This window comes from Euprymna scolopes, chromosome 7 (genome assembly GCF_053919585.1).
Source record: "Euprymna scolopes isolate OS-2025 chromosome 7, ASM5391958v1, whole genome shotgun sequence".
NCBI classification, from domain to species: domain Eukaryota; kingdom Metazoa; phylum Mollusca; class Cephalopoda; order Sepiida; family Sepiolidae; genus Euprymna; species Euprymna scolopes.
Genome location: NC_136488.1, coordinates 133,816,272 through 133,835,955, shown reverse-complemented (window position 1 = coordinate 133,835,955; position 19,684 = coordinate 133,816,272). Strand labels below are relative to the sequence as shown.

The 19,684-nt window shown below is 39.5% G+C and overlaps 1 protein-coding gene across 1 annotated transcript in view; it reads right to left on the bottom strand.

Annotated features, from left to right (window-relative positions):
* Positions 1-19,684, bottom strand: part of LOC145280347 (uncharacterized) — a 165,442-nt gene that overhangs the window by 40,085 nt on the left and 105,673 nt on the right. Inside the window, exons 7-9 of the mRNA XM_080132118.1 lie at positions 17,633-18,135; positions 5,245-5,509; positions 3,491-3,508 (exon numbers count right to left, since the gene is read on the bottom strand). Coding sequence (XP_079988244.1) covers positions 3,491-3,508; positions 5,245-5,509; positions 17,633-18,135 — 786 coding nt within the window. The remainder of the gene's footprint in view (positions 1-3,490; positions 3,509-5,244; positions 5,510-17,632; positions 18,136-19,684) is intronic.

Below are 19,684 nucleotides of genomic sequence, written 5' to 3'. Positions count from 1 at the left end.
AAACATTGGTACCGTCGGTTTCAAGCCCAACATTAAAGGAATCAGTTAACACGTAAACCATGTTCGGCTCTTGTCAGCCATGTTGTTTCTTGTTACCATTAACTGGTTTCTTTATGCTGGGCTTGAAACCGACGGTACCAATGTTTTTCTGAACTTCTGTACAATTAAATAAATATTAAGCTCTTATATCGAAAAAGTTTTTCTTTGTAATCGAGCACTTTGTTGAAATTTTTTCCCCAAAAAACAGTAAACATATATATATATATATATATATATATATATATATATATAGATATGACCTGTTCTTTAACAGGTGTTCCAACCCTACCAGCTGTGGGCGGGTTAATTACTTGACTTATTCACCTACAGCGACATCAGTTTTGATAGTTTCACCCCCAATTGTTCAGCATGTTTTAACTATGTGTGGTTGTGTGCGTGTATGCACAGTTTCAACATGCAACAAATATTTAGTAGCAGAGTAACAGTATTTAAACAGCTGTGTGCAAGATTTCAAGTTCAGCCTACCCCTAATTGAATTTGTAAATTTTACAAGCAAGTTGTTCATGGTAGCAACTTTCTCCTTTATCTTCTTGAAGTGCACATTGGAGGATGAATTCTTTTCCAATGTGACACCTAGACAGACACAAAAACTGACCTTTTGTAGTTCATGGTCATTCCAGGTAATCCTGAACTTCCTGGTTGTATCATGGCTGTTAAGATATAATGTGAAGCCCTGTTTCATTACTGGATTAGTGTTGAGTGCATTGTTTCCTTTTATGGTAACTTCTAAAATCTAATCGAATTCATCTTTGAAAAACTAAATTAAGTTATATTTCAGGAAAAAAAAAACAGTACCTATGCAGAATATGCACTGTGGTATGTTTTTTAGAAATGATTTTCAAATTAAATTCAATTTTTATGGTATCTTTTGTTTATTAAATTGTTAGGTAAAAGTACACATTACATTTTATAAAATCCCCTGTCTCAAAGTTAAAATGGGTTTTTAAATAATAATGTTATTATTTCAGCACTGCCCGTATTCTGCATAAGTACATAGAAAAGTAATTTCCGCATGTTTGAAGGCAAATTTAAATAACTGAAAAAGGTATAAAAATAACTGTTTTATCAAACGCAAACAAAAAAACAAAGATAAATTGTGTTGTAGAATTAAGAGTAAAAAAAAAATCTGGGTTTACTAATGCATCCTTTATGAAAAAAATATTTTGATATAGATGACATAAATTTACTTAAAATTACGTAATATGTTTATTTTTTGTGATCTTTTAAGTAGGCACCGCCAAAACTGGGGGGGCAGGTCAGTACTTTTTGACGGACCGTCTTTTTAAAAATCTACCAAAAATCAGGTAATTATCCGATCAATACGAAATTTTCAGCGATTATTAGGAGAAGAATGAACTTTATAACAGTGTACTTATTTTTCATAAACGATATTTATATATATATTTTTTTTTGCTTACAAACCCCCCCCTTGTTTTGAAGTGGGAACAAATATGCTTAAAATAATCATCTGAAACCGAACAAAACATATTGTGTTGTTGTAAGGGACAGAATTATAGATTTAAAAAAAAAAAAAAAAAAATTGTTTGCATACCTTATTTTGACGTCTGAATATCAGAACTTCGATTGTGTTTAATTATCCCGCTTTTGAGTTTTGAAGTGTGAAATTCGGTGAATATGTTAAGTAAAATAATTAATTTAAGTTAAGCAAAACAAAAAAAAAAATTTTTTTATATTTATACGAAAAAAGCCATTTTAAAATTTTTGATAAATAAATTAACAATTTTTTTTTAGCGAGCCGAATAATGCATGACCATTATTAAACAGAGCATGCTTTGAATAATCGATACAAAAAAAAAAAAATTCGATAAATATTGTGCCCTTTGTGTTAAAAATAGCATCATTTTTTTCGATCTCGTTTGAAAATGTTTGCCGCCTTTCGACTACGGTGGACCAAACGCGCTGAAATAATTTTTTTTTATTCTGCTTTAAATTGCCCCCTCCCCCCATTTTGGGGAGCCTGGCCCCCACACACATACACATTAAAAACCAAACTCATACAAATGGTCACCCATCTGGTACTGGACAGCCTCAGCTTAATAATACATTGAAATTTTCGTCACTGAAAAATAAGTTTTTTTGGCCTGTTTGGTCTTCCATAGTTTTCGTCTCATCAAAAGAAAACGTAAACAGAGTCGATCTGAACTCTACGGCGACGCGAAATATCTGGTTACCTATATGAATAAGTGGAATTATTTGAAATTCAGGTACTTATATTATAATATTTTTGCATATTCTCTTAGAAAATCATCCTAAATCTTAGTTAGACAATAAATGAATAAATAAATTATTTCAAAAACCCTTTTTTTTAAATATTTAAGTACGTTTTTTGTGCAAGACAAAAAATATCAATTGTTAACTTTTTGGGAAAATTTAACATTTAAAATTGAATTAAAAATAGTAGAAAATTTTTACATTATACTGTTTTCTATATGATAAAATTCAGGGTTTTATCTTTCTGGAAAAAAAAAAGTTACTCAGAAATAATGGATTTTAATAAATGTAATTTAGTTTTAAAAAACAACAACAACTTGATTTTGCGGCCATTTTTGGCGGTGCCTACTTTTAAGCAATAGCGGGATGGATGAGGTGGGGCTAGGTAACTAAATAACTCATGTATACAAATTATTGTGTTTGGACCATTATATTGAAACCTAAGCTATGTATCCCAACTGCTTATGGTTTCCTATCTCAAAAACGGCCACATGGCACTCGTAAACAAAACAAAACAAAAAAAAACTATTTTAAAAAATGACTATAAACAATTGTATAAAATTATCGGTCTTTGTTTACATACAAACTTGGAGGTGGTATTTAATTCTCTCCCGCTGCAAGAACTGTGACACTTGGGCCAGAAAGTGGGATTGAAAAGTCAGCGTCCCCCCCCCCGAGGAGGATCACTCTGACCTGCAAAAAGTGCCTGGCATCCCTGTCGGCATTCCCTATAAGGGCACATCAGGCGATTTGCAATAAACTAACACCTTCCTAAAGAGGGAAGGAAAAGCCTGGGAAGGTGAACCTTCCAGAACTGCACAGAAGCAGAATTGACTGGCTCATTACATGAATGGTCTAATCTCTGTGAATTTTTGAGGCCGAGGATGCAAACTGGGGGCATTGACTCACTTTTATATCAAAATCAAAGGGAATCATAATGGTTCAGACGTGCTCTTGTAGGAAAAATCAACACATAAAAGCATTTAACGGGTGCTTATGCACTTACGTTACCGTGCTATTTTAAATAGTATTTTAAGGTTAAATTCAAATGTTACAATATTTTTTTAAGTGAAAGTACAGAATAATTACAACCCCCATACTCTCCTCATGTTAAGAATGGTTTTCTAAATAATAACCTCATTATTTTAGCACTGTAACATAAGTGCATGAGTGGCAATTAAATTCAAGCAATACTTACCTTTTGTTTGACAAATTGCTTTCAAGACAACAAAAAATAAAACGATTATAAGATGTGTTAAAACGAACAAAGTTTGACGATTAAAAGTCTAGATTTAAGATGGCAACCGGAAAAGCAAGTCCGCATAAAATTTAAACTAATTTAAATGGTTCATCGCTTTGTTGAATATTACGCACAAAAATATTACTTTATTTTGTTGCAATATTTTAATCGTTTAATTTGGGGAAAAAATATGATATGGCCGATGAGTGAAAGGATATGTTAACTAATTGACTGAGACAAGTCACTTCCTCCTAAGAAAAGTTCCCGATCCCGTGTATCTTGACTATATGACCGTGCATTATTTTGGGTGCAACCACACTATAATAGCGAAGTTCCAAATTTTTAATATTGAATTTCAAGGTAACCCAATCTCTACTTAATGATCATGTTACTGTAGTGAATATATCCAAAATTTACAAAAACACGATAAGATACAAAAAATTATAAACGAAAACATTGTTTGGAGAAAAATTAGCTCAGATAAAATCACCGAAGATTTCCAAGGGGAGATAAATAGCGTGTAACTATTGCGAATTTTTAAAATAAATTGTGCGTTTTTTCTTGTTTTTTATGTCACGTGTTCCCAAAGAGATATGGTGATGGTTTTTTCTTTTTTTTTTTTGGGGGGGGGGGGGTCGATAAAGGTCGATGATGTTTTTAATAATGCGGTAATATTTAAGTAGTTCTGACATGCCAATTAAGTAGATTTCATTGTTTTTAGTTGAAATTGACACAAAAAGTTAGTAGATATCTTTTGTTACGTGTATAAACAATACCCCCCCCTTTAGGTGTAACTCTCCTAGTAGAGGTACACTTCCCCTACTTACCTCCCTTGGCCGGCATAACTCACCTTGGTGTGGGGTGTCTGTAAGATAGCCATTATGGCGAATAAACTACAATATGAATCTTGTCCCTAGCATCCGTGTCTGTTGTCCTTATTATATGCATGTCTACACACATAACATGGTGGCAGATTGTGGTAAAAACCGAAACACGTCTCCTAAACTATAAAAACAACTGCCGGTCGTCATAAAACTGAGTAAGCTGTTTTTTTATTTTTATTTTTTTTGTCTTCTCTGCTACGGACGGTGACGGTGTCTGGTCTGTTTACTGTTAACTTCTGGTGTTTACTAGCATCACTTTGTCACTGTGACTATTTATCTGTCCTATTTACACCATCAAGATGTCTATTGATGATACGACGGCTACTACTACTACTGTCACTAATCTCTCTACTGATATGGCTGGTCTACACATGGGGGCTCCTGAAAGACTTGTATTCGGCGGGAATAAGGCTGATTCATGGAACTTGTTTTTCAAAAGATGGTCCAACTATGCACTGCTAACCCGACTTGACCGAAAACCGAGAGAAATACAAGTGGCAGTGCTAGAAAACTGTTTAGGCGATGAAGCTATGAGGATATACCAGAGTATACAGTTCGACACCCCAGATACAGACCGAACTGTACAAGATATACTACAGGCTTTAAGTGAATATGCTGTAGGAATAACGAATGAAACTTACGAGAGGTTTGTTTTTCGTCAGAGGAAGCAGGAGGAAGGTGAAGCCTTTGATGTTTTCTATAACGACTCCTGTCACGAAGCTGTAATTTTTGTTTCAAATGCTATGAGTCGATGCTCAGAGACCAGCTTGTGGGAGGCATCCGGGATCAAAACACAAAGCAGGACCTTCTAAAACTCCAAAACCTTACCCTGCAGAAAAGTGTAGACATTTGCAGGGCAGCTGAAAAGGCCTCTATACAAAGTCAAAATATGGGAACAGAGGATGCTACTGCCCGGATAATGAGGGTCAGTGAAACCAGTAAAGCTTGGGAACCAGCTCAAAAGAAGAAATGCTCCTTCTGTGGTTACTTGCATCAGCAAAGCGCAGCAGATGTCCAGCTTTTGGTAAACGATGTAACGCATGTATGGAGAAAGGCCATTTTGAGTCAAGGTGCCCCAACAAGTCCAGTAAAGCTATGGGACAATGGAGCAACACATCAAAGAATAAAAAGTACAGTAGGCCACGACCACATGTGCACCATGTCGACACTTCATCAGAGGATGATGAGGGAGAATATACCCACTGGGTGAATGCAGTGAAGTCAAATAGGAAGCATAGGAAAGATGCCAAGTGTCTCATGCTCCTCGACAACCAGGAAATTGTCTTCCAGATTGACACAGGGGCAACCATCAACACACTTCCTGCAAGGTTTGCAAATGAATTAACACCATACAATGGGGTTCTGACAATGTGGAACAAATCTCTTTTGAAACCACTCGGAATATGTCACAAAAATGTTAAAAACCCCAAGACGAACAAAACATATTCAGTGGAGTTTGTCGTATTCAGAGACGAATACGACTGTCAACCCTTATTGGGCCTACCTACAAGTACGCATATGGGCCTGGTTGAAATAAAACAGCAGAATTTCCACCGTGTTGCAGCAGTTAACATGGACAATAACTACCAGGAGGTGTTTGATGGAAAATTGGGAAGGCTACCAGGAGTTGTAACCCTACAACTTAAGCCAGATGCTATTCCAGCGGTGATGCCGAACAGGAGGACACCTGTGGCGGTACGACCAGAACTAAAGAAGAAACTAGACAGACTGACAAAAATGGGAGTCATCGAGCCGGTATATAAGCCTACTCCATGGGTTAGCCAACTAGTCCTCACAAGGAAGAAGAATGGAACCTTAAGAATATGCCTGGACCCGCATGAGCTCAACAAAGCACTCCTGCGGGAACACTACATCATGCCTATCCTCGAGGATACCCTCCACGATATGAGAGATTCAAAGATATTCAGCAAGGCGGATCTATCTTCAGGATATTGGCATGTCAAACTTGATGAAGCCTCCAGCAACTTGACCACATTCCAAACATGTTTCGGCCGATACCGTTGGCGTCGACTACCTTTTGGTCTAAACTCGGCAGCCGAAATATTTCAAAGGAAGCTGGTAGAGCAATTCCAGGACATGAAAGGAGTCATTATCACTGATGACCTGGTGGTTTATGGAACTAACCAGGAGGAACATGACAGACGACTTCACAGCCTTCTAAAAAAATGCCAGACAATAGGGATAAAATTAAACCCTGAAAAGTTAAAAATAGGCCTAGACGCTATCGTTTTCATGGGGCATCGCATAACCAAGGAAGGTATAATGGCTGACCCAGAAAAAATCAGGGCCATTACTGACATGCCAGCACCAGAAACTATTGGAGACCTACATAGATTTCTTGGCATGGTAAACTATGTTGGGAAATTTATCCCCAACCTGACGACAATCTTAAAGCCCCTCCAAGACCTAACAAAAAAAGATGTCACGTGGACGTGGTCAGAGGCACAGCAATCGGCTTTCAAGACAGTCAAAGATATGATATGCAAAGCACCAGTGCTCTCTTACTACAACCCACTTAAAGAACTCACACTTGAGAATGATGCATGTGAGTATGGGTTGGGAGCAGCCCTGATCCAAGAAGGGCAACCAGTTGCCTATGCAAGCCGTTCCCTATCGAACACCGAAGGAAGATATGCCCAAATTGAAAAAGAGATGCTTGCAGTGGTATATGGTCTGAAAAAATGTCACCATTACACGCATGGAAGGAAAGTGAATGTCCTCACTGACCATAAACCACTTGTGGCGATCTGCCAGAAGCCACTAGCGAAAGCACCTAAACGACTCCAAAACTTGCTGCTACGGGCGCAACAGTATGATTTCTCTATCAGATACAAGCCAGGGAAAGAAATCCCATTAGCAGACACTCTCTCACGTGCGCCCATAGACAAACCAAAATCAGAAGAGCTCATGACTGTAAATAATTTGACGATGCATCCCATCAAAGACCGCAGATTTTCTGAGATCAGATTCAAGACACTTGACGATCCTATCATGAAGATATTAGCCGAGGTTATTGCGACAGGCTGGCCCAGTGACAAAAAACTGTTGCCCGACTCAGTAAAACCTTTTTTTGACTACAGGGACGAGTTGACAGCACAAGATGGACTAATACTAAGAGGACAAAGAATAGTCGTACCTCAATCTATGAGAGTGGAAATGAAACAAAAATGTTATGCGGGCCACCTAGGCATAAACTCTTGTCTCAGAAGAGCGAGAGAGCTATTGTTTTGGCCAGGTATGTCCGCTGAAATACGCCAATATGTCCAAGCCTGTGCCACATGTGCAACATATGCAGACCGTCAACCAGCGGAGCCCCTCATAGTCACAGAAGTACCAAAGAGACCCTGGCAACGAGTTGCTACCAACATTTTCTCATGGGGTGGAAATGAATATTTGGTCACGGTGGACCAGCATAGCAGTTTTTTTGAGGTGGACAAGTTGAATGGCTCAACGTCAGATGCAGTGATCAGTCGTCTTAGAGGCCATTTTGCTAGATATGGTATACCAGACATCCTCATTTCTGATAATGGACCCCAATTCTCATCTAGCATGTTTCGGAAGTTCGTAAAAGATTGGGCGTTTACTCACGAAACAATATCCCCTGGGAACAGTCAAGCAAATGGTGCTGCTGAGGCAGCTGTGAAAATTATGAAGCGTCTAATGCGAAAGTGCAAAGCTTCGGGAGAGGACCTATTGCTTGGGCTACTGAACATGCAAAATATACCCACTGAAGGTCTCAATACTAGTCCAGCACAGAGACTGCTAGGCCGACGGACAAAGGCAACAGTACCAACCACCGAGGTCCTACTGAGGCCCAGCTACACTTACTCACATTATGAGGCACAAAAGAAAGAAGATAAGAAGCTGAGGCGGCAGGGCAAAGGCAGAGAACTGAGCCAACTTCATGTAGGCAGAAATGTCTGGATCCAGCCTCTAAGACCTCACGCAAGAGAGTGGGAGGAAGCCACGGTAAGAAAAAGGTTGACTGGTCGGTCGTACGAAGTTGAAAATGCAAGCGGACAACGATACCGCCGCAACCGTCGTTTCATACGCCAAACAATACAACCAAAACACTCTTTCCCCATACACCAACCAAGAGGCACCATCTACAACCACTCTGAGATAGAAAGACTCACCCCAGACAATGCAACAAATAGACAAAATGAGATGGAAACATCAGCAGATCAACAAGACCCAAACGAGAGAACAATATCACCAATACAGACAAGATCGGGCAGAGTCATAAGAAAGCCTGTCAGATATTGTGAATGATCTACCTGAATTTTGAAAAGGACACACTTTCTCTCTTCCCCTGTAAGGAGGGAGATGTTACGTGTATAAACAATACCCCCCCTTTAGGTGTAACTCTCCTAGTAGAGGTACACTTCCCCTACTTACCTCCCTTGGCCGGCATAACTCACCTTGGTGTGGGGTGTCTGTAAGATAGCCATTATGGCGAATAAACTACAATATGAATCTTGTCCCTAGCATCCGTGTCTGTTGTCCTTATTATATGCATGTCTACACACATAACATCGTTGACTTTTTTTTTGGGGGGGGTAGACAGAGGGGACGGTCGATTCTTGAAAATATGTCCTTGTAAGCAAAAATATCACTTACTTAATTGTCATGTCAAAAATATCCAAATATTACAAAAATTCATCAAGTAGAAACTTTATAAGTGAAAGCAATTTTTTTAAAAAATGGAGGGAAATTGCATTTTTTGTAGATATTATAATAGAGACGGTAAGATTTCAAACACAAGGGACGTAACCCAGAGGCTACAATGTTGGCCACCTTTGAATGGCAACCAGGTATGGGCAAAATGAATGCCGATGCTCAAAATGTATAAAAATTATTGTAGTGATAATTGAGTGTGACTGCAGTCACGGAGGTGGTGGGCTGCCTGCATGTGCGAACTCGAAACTCGAGCAATGGGAGATGAAGGCGACAAATGAGGTTCGATCGCGCATTAATTTGCATAAATGAGATAATATAAGGCCGGAAGTTAAGACATTTGAGGAGAGTTGAGCCGTTGAGTTCTCGAGAACCTGATTGAACGTAGTTAGAGCGGAGAATGTCGCTGAGAATTCAGTTCAGGTTTTCAAGACAACCTAAAAATCGTAAGATTTGATTTTCTTAAAAAAAAAAAAAAAAGTACTTGATTGATGAAATATTCGATGGTCTGCATGTATTGCCCTTGTTGACCCATATTTCCGCCAGGGGTCATTAGTTGCGTTATCTCTCAAACAACATGGCGCTTGGCTTTTTCTTCGATGAATCGTCCGATAATATTTGATTTTCTTAAATAAAAAAAAAACTACTTGATCGATTTACGTGATTTTTGGAATATGACATTTTCATGCAGTAACAAGTACGTACATTATACAGATTTTTTTCAGAGTTTTATAGTAAAGAAGATTACTTGTGGCCCATTTCTAGACTTGCACCCAATTTTTTAAAAATTACTTCATTTTTACAGGAATATTACGAAAAAAAACCCTAAAGTCTGTATTAATGAATTCGATATAACTCGAAGAAAAATGAATTTCTCTAACTTCCGATATTACCATTGAATTAAGCATTGTTTATTTAATAATTTCACGCAAAAAAGTTATATTAGCAAAGATATTTCTTTTTTTTTTTCTTAATTACAGATTTCGCATAATTTTTATATGCAAGATTTTAATAATTTCCTTGCTCGCATAAATTTTTTTTTTTTTTTTATTACATTTTCACCCCAAACAAGGCAAATTGCCACTTTGGTGTAGGGGGCTACTATCAGGGGCAACAACTACTGGGGTACTATGTGGGGATTTGGGCAGCAAGATGTCGGTTCACGTTACACTTGAACTTCTGCACGTCAGTACTGTTGGGGAAGCAGGGACCTGGAATGGAATTCCAGAGTCTAGCGGTTCTGGGGAAGAAACTATTGGAGTAAAAAGATCTTCTACATCTAGGGATCTCTACAGTGTGGGGGTGGGATTTAGCAGCCTGTCGGGTTTGTCGAGGGTGCTCACGTCGTGGGGGCACAAGTGATTGCAGTTCGTCAGAGCATTAACCACTAAAATACTTGTAGAAAAGGCAGAGGGATGCAACATTTCGTCGATGGAACAGAGGCTGAAGCTTAGATGCCAGTTCAGGGCCTATCAGGTTTGCGACTCTCTTTTGAACCTTGTCAAGGAGCGAGAGACTAGTAGCAGATGCACCAGCCCAGATGTGATAGCAATACTCCATACATGGGCGAATGGTGGCCTTATAGAGGTACAGGATACTTTCGGGTTTCAGTAGTTTTCTAGCACGGTAGAGAGAGCCCACCTTTCTTGCAGCGGCCCTGGCAATGCCTTCAATGTAATTGTTCCAACTCATGTTTCCTGTGAACGTTAGGCCAAGGAGTTTGAAAGAGTGACTCTCAGATAAAGAGTCGTTGGCCATTGCTATGGGTGGTAGAGAGGGTTTCTTGTAATTATTGAATGAAACTAGTTTAGTCTTGGCAGCATTGAACGTGACCAACCACTTTTGTCCCCATTCCACTACAGATTGGAGGTCTTCCTCTAGTGTTTCTGCCATTTCTTTAGAAATGTGTTCATTCGTCTTCCTGTCGTGCCTGCCATAGAGTGTAGTGTCATCAGCATATATACCCATCTCAGAGGCAATTTTGTCGGGGAGGTCATTTATGAATATCAGGAACAATAGAGGTCCAAGGATAGAACCCTGGGGCACCCCCACATTTATATCATATTGTTTAGATGTACGACCGTCGAGGACAACCTGGATTTTTCTCTTATCTAAGAAGGATTTAATTATGTTAAGTATTCTACCAGTGATACCGTATGATCTGATTTTCCTGAGGAGACCCTCATGCCATACCCTGTCAAAAGCCTTAGATATATCTAGAGCTACCGCTCTGCCCTCCCCCGCTTTGTCCAGTGAATGGTATATACGTTCAGAGATCACAGTTAGGATGTCTGCTGTGGAACGGGCTTGTCTAAATCCATATTGGTTGTCAGTCAGTAGTTTAGCATCTGTAAGATGATGGACTAGAGCATGGTTAATTATGGTCTCAAATATTTTGGCAAAAAGTGGGAGGAAGCTAATGGGGCGATAATTTGATGGGTCTGTCCTTTCGCCAGAATTCTGGAATACTGGTACAACAGAAGCAGTTTTCCAACAGCCCGGAAAGCAAGCTTCATTAAGGCATTCGTTGTAGAGTTTGGAGAGAACTGGAGCTACTTCGGCTGAGCACTTTTTTAATAGCACAGCTGGGATAAGATCGGGTCCACATGCTTTTGAAGTGTCAAGGGTTTTTATGATAGCATCCACCTGAGCAGGGGTGGTTTTCAGATCGTCTAGCGTGGCGTCTGTCCGCATAGGAAAGTCAGGTAGGAGGTGGTTGAAAGTGTCCAGTGTGGAGTTGGAGGCAAACCGACTGGCAAGCATGTTAGCCTTGTCGGTTGCTGAGGAGACAACCTCGTGATTGTTGATTAGTGGGGGAATTGTTGATTGCCCATTATTTACTACACTGTTGTAGATTTTCCAGAAGTCTCGAGTTCCTAGTTTTGTGCTTCAATGCGCTTTTTAGTGGTTTCCGTAAATTCTCTCTTAGCTGTCGCTATTTCTTTCTTAACGTTATTTCTAGCTTCTATATACTTCAGTCTGTTTGAACTGGACTTATGTCGGTTGAACCTACGGTATGCATGCTGCTTTTGAGCAATGGCAGTTGCACAAGTCGACGTAAACCATTGGGGAGAGTGGGGCTTACTATAAAATTTCCGCATGGGAACATGCGCTTCGATTGCAGTTTTGAACCAGTCAGTGGTCTCGTTTGCCCATTGTTCAGCAGGGAGAGAGAAAATATTTCTCCATGGGGCATCTCTAATTAGTTCCCTGATGGCTTCCCAGTCAGCCTTTTTATAATATCTCGTTGTTTTGAGCAGTGGCTCTTCAGTTTTGGCTCTAGAGTTTAGGGCGATTTCAACCATTATCACTGCATGATCAGCGTTCCCGAGTGGGCTGTGGGCCTTCGTTATGCAGTCATCGGGAACTGTGGTCAAAAACAGATCTAGAAGTGATGCGTGTTGTTCTTCCTGGTCAGAGAAACGGGTTGGAAACGTTACAATTTGTGATAGGGAGTGAGATATGGTGAAGCTATGAGTTGTGCTGCCCACTGCATCTGTGTAAGTAGAGAATCCATGTCAGAAATTTAATTTCTTCCTTCTTTTCGTCGTTGTCTTTTATCTTTCCTCCCTTCTTTCCTTCTTTAACTTTACGTCTTTTTAACGAGCTGCTGCTTCTGAAAGAATCACGCCACAATTGAGATACTTTTCCCGCGAAAATTCAACAAGCGAAAGTCAGTTTTGGACAGAGATTCCACGAGGGTAACACGCAAGTTAAGAACTCTGGTCCTACTCAGACATTCAAGTCTTAAAAATAGTAAAAGTTATTTCATTGTTCATAGGAATGAATAATGAGTTTCAGTAAGAGTCAAATCAAGTTGGTTGACTCGAAAAGAAAAGAAAGAATCAATTCTAAGAAGAATTGATTTATAAACTGGACGCACGAGATGCGATTAAATGTCGGCGTGTGGAACCCGAAATGTCTTTCCATGTTGTAACCAGTGAGAATTTCATCTGACAAGAAGGACGAACGGAGGTTTTACCTAACAACGTTGAGTTTTCAAATTCAAGGATTATTTTCAAAAGAACTTTAAAGGATTCTGTCACTGAAGTGAGGACAGATCGATTTGGAGTGGCGTGGAGAAAATATATATGTAAAAAAAAGGACTCGCACACATATATATAAAGATAAAAAAAGAAAGGTAAAAAAAAAAAACGAAATCATTGTTTTACGCAGTAAGTTCTCTTATTCTAATTTTCTCTTATTTCTGTACTCTCTCTCTAGTGTTAATTAAGCCTTTAGTGCTTGCCATAAGGACATTTTTTGGCAGTGGAATTGGTGAACATATAAATTGTATTTTCTCAATGATTGAACTTTGCAGCTTTGCTGCCTTCTTTCACCAACCCTTATGCTTTCTTTTTCCCTCAATAAAATGTCAATATTTTTTTTATTCTTAAAAGTATTTCCTTGTCTTTATTTTTTCATGTCCTGATTTTTCTAGGCTTATTAACATGAACCACGTGGGATAACCTTCACGGGACTCAGTGAATAAATTTCCCGCATCCAAGCCAGTTTTTGTGGTGGACATTAAAGTCACCAAATACATGTATTTGTGCGCTAGTGTCGAGGGACAGTGCCGTCTCTATGCTGTCAGATACTTTGTTTATTATGGTGCAGTCCTAAGTCGAGGGAGAGCGGTAGAGAAAATAATAGTAGCTAATATTGTGTTGCATGTTTAGTCTAAAGCACATAAAGGCTTGATCATCTGTTTCTAGGTTTGTTTCTCTAGTCAAGGGAAGGATATTACGAATGTAAACTCCAAGTCCGTGCATATGTCTGTCAGAGTCTTTACGGCAGAGTGGGAGATATCCAGGTATGTTAAAGTGGTTAGAGGGAATGGAGGAGTGTAGGTTAGTCTCACTTAGTGCTAAGATATCCGGGGTATTTGTTAAGAGAAATGCTTCAACATCAGCTAAATTAGTTCTAAGCCCACGGATATTTGTGAATGAGAGCCTCAAGGGAGGAGGCAAGTTGAATTTGTTTGTCCCTAATCCTGGTTTAAGCTTATTTTTAGATTGTACTGTCGTCATATTTTTTTTTTTTTTTTTTGAATGTGAAACTTTCGGCGTAACATAATTTTTACATAATCTCGAAAAATAATTTTTAAAAAGATTTATTTAAAAAAAGGAACATAAAAAAAATATGTTTCATGTGTGAGGATGCCCACGGATAAAATATAATATAAAACCAGTCGTTGTGTTTACTCGGCAACCATCTTTATTTAGTACCCTTCTTACACCGGTCACCTCCAAGGGGCGTTACTTCAAACGGTGTAACACCTGTTGCTGTTCATGCAACATCTTCCCTTTTCTCAAAGAAAGGAGAACACAAACAACAAAAAAACGTCTGAACAGAATTAAAATAAAATAAAAGTGACCTACGCATTCATTGGGCAGACTAACCTCCTGCCTAACAGGGATTATTCTGCCCTTCACTACTTTAATTCGTATAGTCCCTGAATCTCACAGGATCTCTCACTACTCTTCCCGACCGTGTTGTCCATAGGCTTGCTTTTGTTTGTTTGGGGCTTGATATCATTGGGGGGGGGGTGTCGGGTTCCCTCTCCTAATTCACCTTCATACCCAGGTTGGCCTGTGTCATCTCTCTCTTCTATGCTGTTACCGTCATTCCTGACTATTTCGCTCTGCACTCCGCATGGCTGGTGAATCCACGATGTAAGTAGAGGTGCTTCTGCAGTTTTTTTCAAGTCGACCCTATTCCATCCCCATTCACTTTTACATTGTATGACCGCTCATCCAGTCTCTCCCATACCATTGCCTTCTTCCACTCTCTCTGACCCTTTATGTGGGATTTATTCTGTACTACATCTCCAGGGTGTAACGGTTGAAGTGGTTTCACTTTGTGATTAAAAAACTGTTCTTGTCTCCTGCTGTCTTGTTTAACACACGTTTTGAGGGTTTTGGCCAATTCTGCTATGAGTAACTTCTCTTTAGTTGGGAGAAGCGTTTTTGTTCTCCTTGACATCAGCTTCTGAGCTGGTGATAAGAGACACTTAGATGGTGTATTCCTATGATATAACATTGCTAGGTATAGATCAACCTTATCCTCCATTGCTTTCCGGAAAAGGTTCTTTGCCATTTTTACTGCATATTCCACTTTCCCATTCGCCTTGCTATTGTATGGTGTATGTATAAAACACCACATTTTAGCAAAGGTGGAAAATTCCTGGCTGCTTAACTGAGGCCCATTATCAGTTACCATCTGATCTGGTATTCCATGTCGTGCAAAATGATGTTTCAGTTTGGTTACTACTGTCTTAGCTTCTGTATTTTGAAGATGATCAATTTCCCAGAAGTTGCTCATGTAATCCACAGTACAAAAATTGTCTCTATCTGTAAACTTAAACAGGTCCACTCTCACTTTCGCCCAGGGTTTGTCAAGAACTTCATTAGCCATTAATTGTTCGGCTCGATTGGCTACTTCGTATTTTTTGCATGTGAGGCATTTTGAAACATAGTCTTTGATCTCACTGTTCATGTTTGGCCAATACAAACATTCGCTTGCCCTTCTGCAACATCCTTCTATTCCTAGGTGTGTAGAATGCAGCTTCTTTCTTCAGTATAGCCCGCTGGGTAATTGGAACCACTACACAATTACCCCTGAAAATTAACCTATCTTGTACAGTCATTTCATTTTGTATACTAAAAAAACGGTTTCACCTCTGGGTCAAGATGTATTTTTTCGTCTGGCCATCCCTCCACAATTACTTGCTGCAACTGCTGCATGTTTCGATCTTCTTTTGTGGCTGAGCGCAGTTCAAGCAGCCTCCTCTCTGTTACAGGAATGTATTCAGCTTCCTTGACATCATCTTCATTGTCCATATCTTCGCTGTTCACTCCGCGGATATATGCTCTTGATAGCGTGTCTGCAAGGAACATCTTTCTACCTGGATGGTACAGAATGGTAGCATCGTAAGCCTGTAATCGCATCAGCATGTTTTGCAGTCGTTTGGGGCATTTCCCAACTCTTTTTTCATGATAGCTTCTAATGGCCTATGATCGGTCAGTACTGTTATCTGTCAACCAAACGTATATTGATGAAACCATTCGGTAGCATAGACTACTGCTAGCAGTTCTTTTTCAATTTGCGCATATCGGGTTTCTGTGTCAGTCAGTGCACGGCTGATATAGGCTAGAGGTTGATTTCCTGCAGTAGTGCAGCCTCCATACCCTTCTCACTTGCATCACATTGAATGACCAAAAGTTTGTCGGGTTCATAGTATCTCAATACTGGTGCCTCACTCACTAACCTTTTAATTTTTTCAAAAGCTCTTTCATGAATTTGGGACCACGTCCGTGGCACATCTGCCTTCACTAAATTCCGAATTGGAGCCATTACGTCAGAAATATGTGGCAGAAACTTTGCCAAGTAGTTCACAAATCCAGCCAATCTTTGCATGCCTTTAACATCTGTTGGGCATGGCATCTCTTTTATAGCTTTTACCTTCCCAGGATCAGGAAGTAACCCATCACTGGTTATCGTGTGACCTAGTAAAGATATAGATGTTTGTCGTAGGTTCAATTTCCCAGCATTCAATCGAATCCCACGATCACAGCATCTCTGCAACAGTTTTCTCAGTTTTTTGTCATGATCAGCTGTTGCTTCCTCCATTGTTTTACCTTTCCCAATCACCAAAAGATCATCTGCTTTGTTGATCACACCCTCTAAATCCCATACATTGTTAAAGAGGGCCTTTTGAAATATCCCTGGAGCTGGAGTAATCCCAAATGGTAAAACCTTCCACTGAAACCGACCAAATGGCGTGGTAAATGTAGTCAAACGACTGCTGACTTCATCCAATTTCAAATGCCAAAATCCATCTCGTAAATCCAGGGTGGAAAATACTTTGCTGTCAGCCAGTTCTGACAGCAAATCATCCAATGTAGGTAGTTGGAAATGTTCCCTTTTCAAAGCTTTATTTAGTGGTCTTGGGTCTGTGCAAATCCTTAGATTTCCATTTTTCTTCATCACTAATGCCAATGCACTTACCCATGGAGTTGGCTCACTTACTGGCTCAATAACTTTCTTTTTAACCAGTTTCTCCAATTCAACTTTTAATTTGTCTTTCAGTGCGACTGGCACTCTTCATGCTGCAGCTACATTTGGTGTTACTGCTGTATCCACCTCCAAATGTACCGCTCCAGGTAACTGACCCAATTCCTCATTAAATACATCTCTGAACTCGTTTATAATGCTGTCAGAGTTCTGGCTGCTGGATTCATCCACTTGGGAAATTTTGGCTTTCATTTTGAACGGGTCCTGGTTGATTGTGTGTGATGAGTGCCATCTTCTGAATTGCATTTGCTCCCAGTAAAGGATGGAAATGCTCTTTTACAATGACAAACTTAACTGCATATTTTTGTCCAGTTTTGGGGTTTATCATTTTGACTCGACACTCTCCCAATGGCTTCTCTCCTGTTCCATTCCACATGACCAGTGTCTTATTTGAAGGCTCCAGTGTTTTCCCCATTACATGCTTCTCATTCAGTATGTTTACTGATGCTCCACTGTCAAGCTGAAAAATAATTGGCTTTCCTTTCACCATCATGTCGGCTTTTATCACCTCATGATTCACAGCGTTAACTTTTTCTTTTATTGTTACACTGTCTGAAGAACTACTATTGTCATCTTGATCCCCGTATTGTTGTGTTTTGACAGTCTGCACCTTCTTTTTCCTTGGTAATCTGCATTTCGCGGAAAAATGATTTTTCCCATTACAGTTGTAGCATGTCTTTCCAAATGCAGGACATACTTCCTTGTTCAGTCCATGTTGCAGTGTACACGCTCTGCATTCTTTCACAGTTATTTCCCTTGGCTTTTTCTTGTGTCTGAACTCCACTCCGTTTACTCTCTCAGGCCTTAGGATACTGGCTTGTAACGTAGCATTTTCAGACAGCTTACAAATGTCTATACATTTTTGTAAATCCAGCTGTCTTATTTTAAGTAACTCAGGTTGTGTCTGAGAGTTACGTATTCCCAGCACTACTTTATCTCTGAGTACTGAGGAAACGCAATTGTCACAAAAATTGCACGTTTTTACTAACGTCTGAAGTGCCATAATAACAGATTCCACGGTCTCCGTTTCTCCTTGCTTTCTCGTGTGAAAAACATAACGCTCGTAAGTTTCATTTTTTCCCCTATAGCATATTTATCAAATGCCTGAATAATTTCCGTAGGCGTTCTTTCATCTTCAGGCGTTGAAAAGTGAAACACGTAGTACACTTTCAAAGCATCATCCCCTAACGTGTGAAGCAAAAGTGCGCAGTTTGATATTGTATCGACTGGGTTGTCAGATACGTAATAATAGCATAATTATGCCATTTCATCTTCAATAGCTTCCAATTCTCTGTCAAATTCTGCTCCATACAAAGAAGTGGTGGTGGTCTTATGCCAGCTACTGGTCTGCTTATTGCACTCATGTCTCCTTCCGACATTTTTTTTCTTCACCACCTCGTGGCGTCGTAATTTTCACACTGAAAAATTAAACGTTACTTATCTGTTTTTATTTTGTTTTTCTGCTACCTTTCCACCGTTCTGTTTTTTATTCTCTTTATTGTACATCCCACCGCTATCACCATGTTTCATGTGTGAGGATGCCCACGGATAAAATATAACATAAAACCAATCGTTGTGTTTAGTCGGCAACCATCTTTATTAGTACTCTTCTTACACTGCTCGCTCCAAGGGGCGTTACTCCAAACGGTGTAACACCTGTTGCTGTTCATGCAATAGTGTGTAGTTCAGCTTCTTCGAGTTCCTACGAGAGTGTTGGATATGTTGTGCAGAGAACACTTGCAGAACCTTCATTCTATGAAGTGGCTCCTTTAAGTAGAACGGTTCCTGCTTGGGAGTCACATGCAGGTGTTGTTTTTGAATATTTTGTGAAGATCTGCTTTGATGTAGCCTACTGCAGTATTGAAGGACCTATCGAAGTCAAGCTCGATTTCTCCAGGGGTGTTTCTGAGGCGCTCAGAACCATCTTATTCTTAGTTAGAAGTGATTTTTATAATGCTGAGATGTTTGTTTCAGTGCTGAACACAAGATTGGATTTCTCCTTGATAGGAGTCTTCCATAAGTATTACATCTCCAGCTACCTAGGGGTTTCTGACACCTATATTCAACTTTGTTTGTTTGGCTACATGTATATGGCTATGCAAACGTTTAAAGCTGTAATTGCCTTGAATTATTTGTGCAGGATGGGTGATTCAGTTTTACTTTATTCCACCAAGTTAAAGAACCTATCAAGGTATAGGGTTGATTGGATTCGTCCCTCTTGTAGCACCGGTGTTGATCTCACTGGGCTCTTGTGGTTATGAGGGAGCTGAGATATTTTGGTGTTCGCCAGAGATAATAGAAGGATGAGGAGGTTGGATGGTAAGTGAACTTCTCAAGCCTTTATACTCTTATATGCAAATAGTTAATTACCTGGCATAATGTTCTCAGTTCAAACTTCTGTTGTGACTTAGCATCAGTTTTAAATTTATGAATTTGGTTATGAACTCCTCTGTTCTAACCTAAAACATGATGGTTTTCATGTGAATTTGTATAA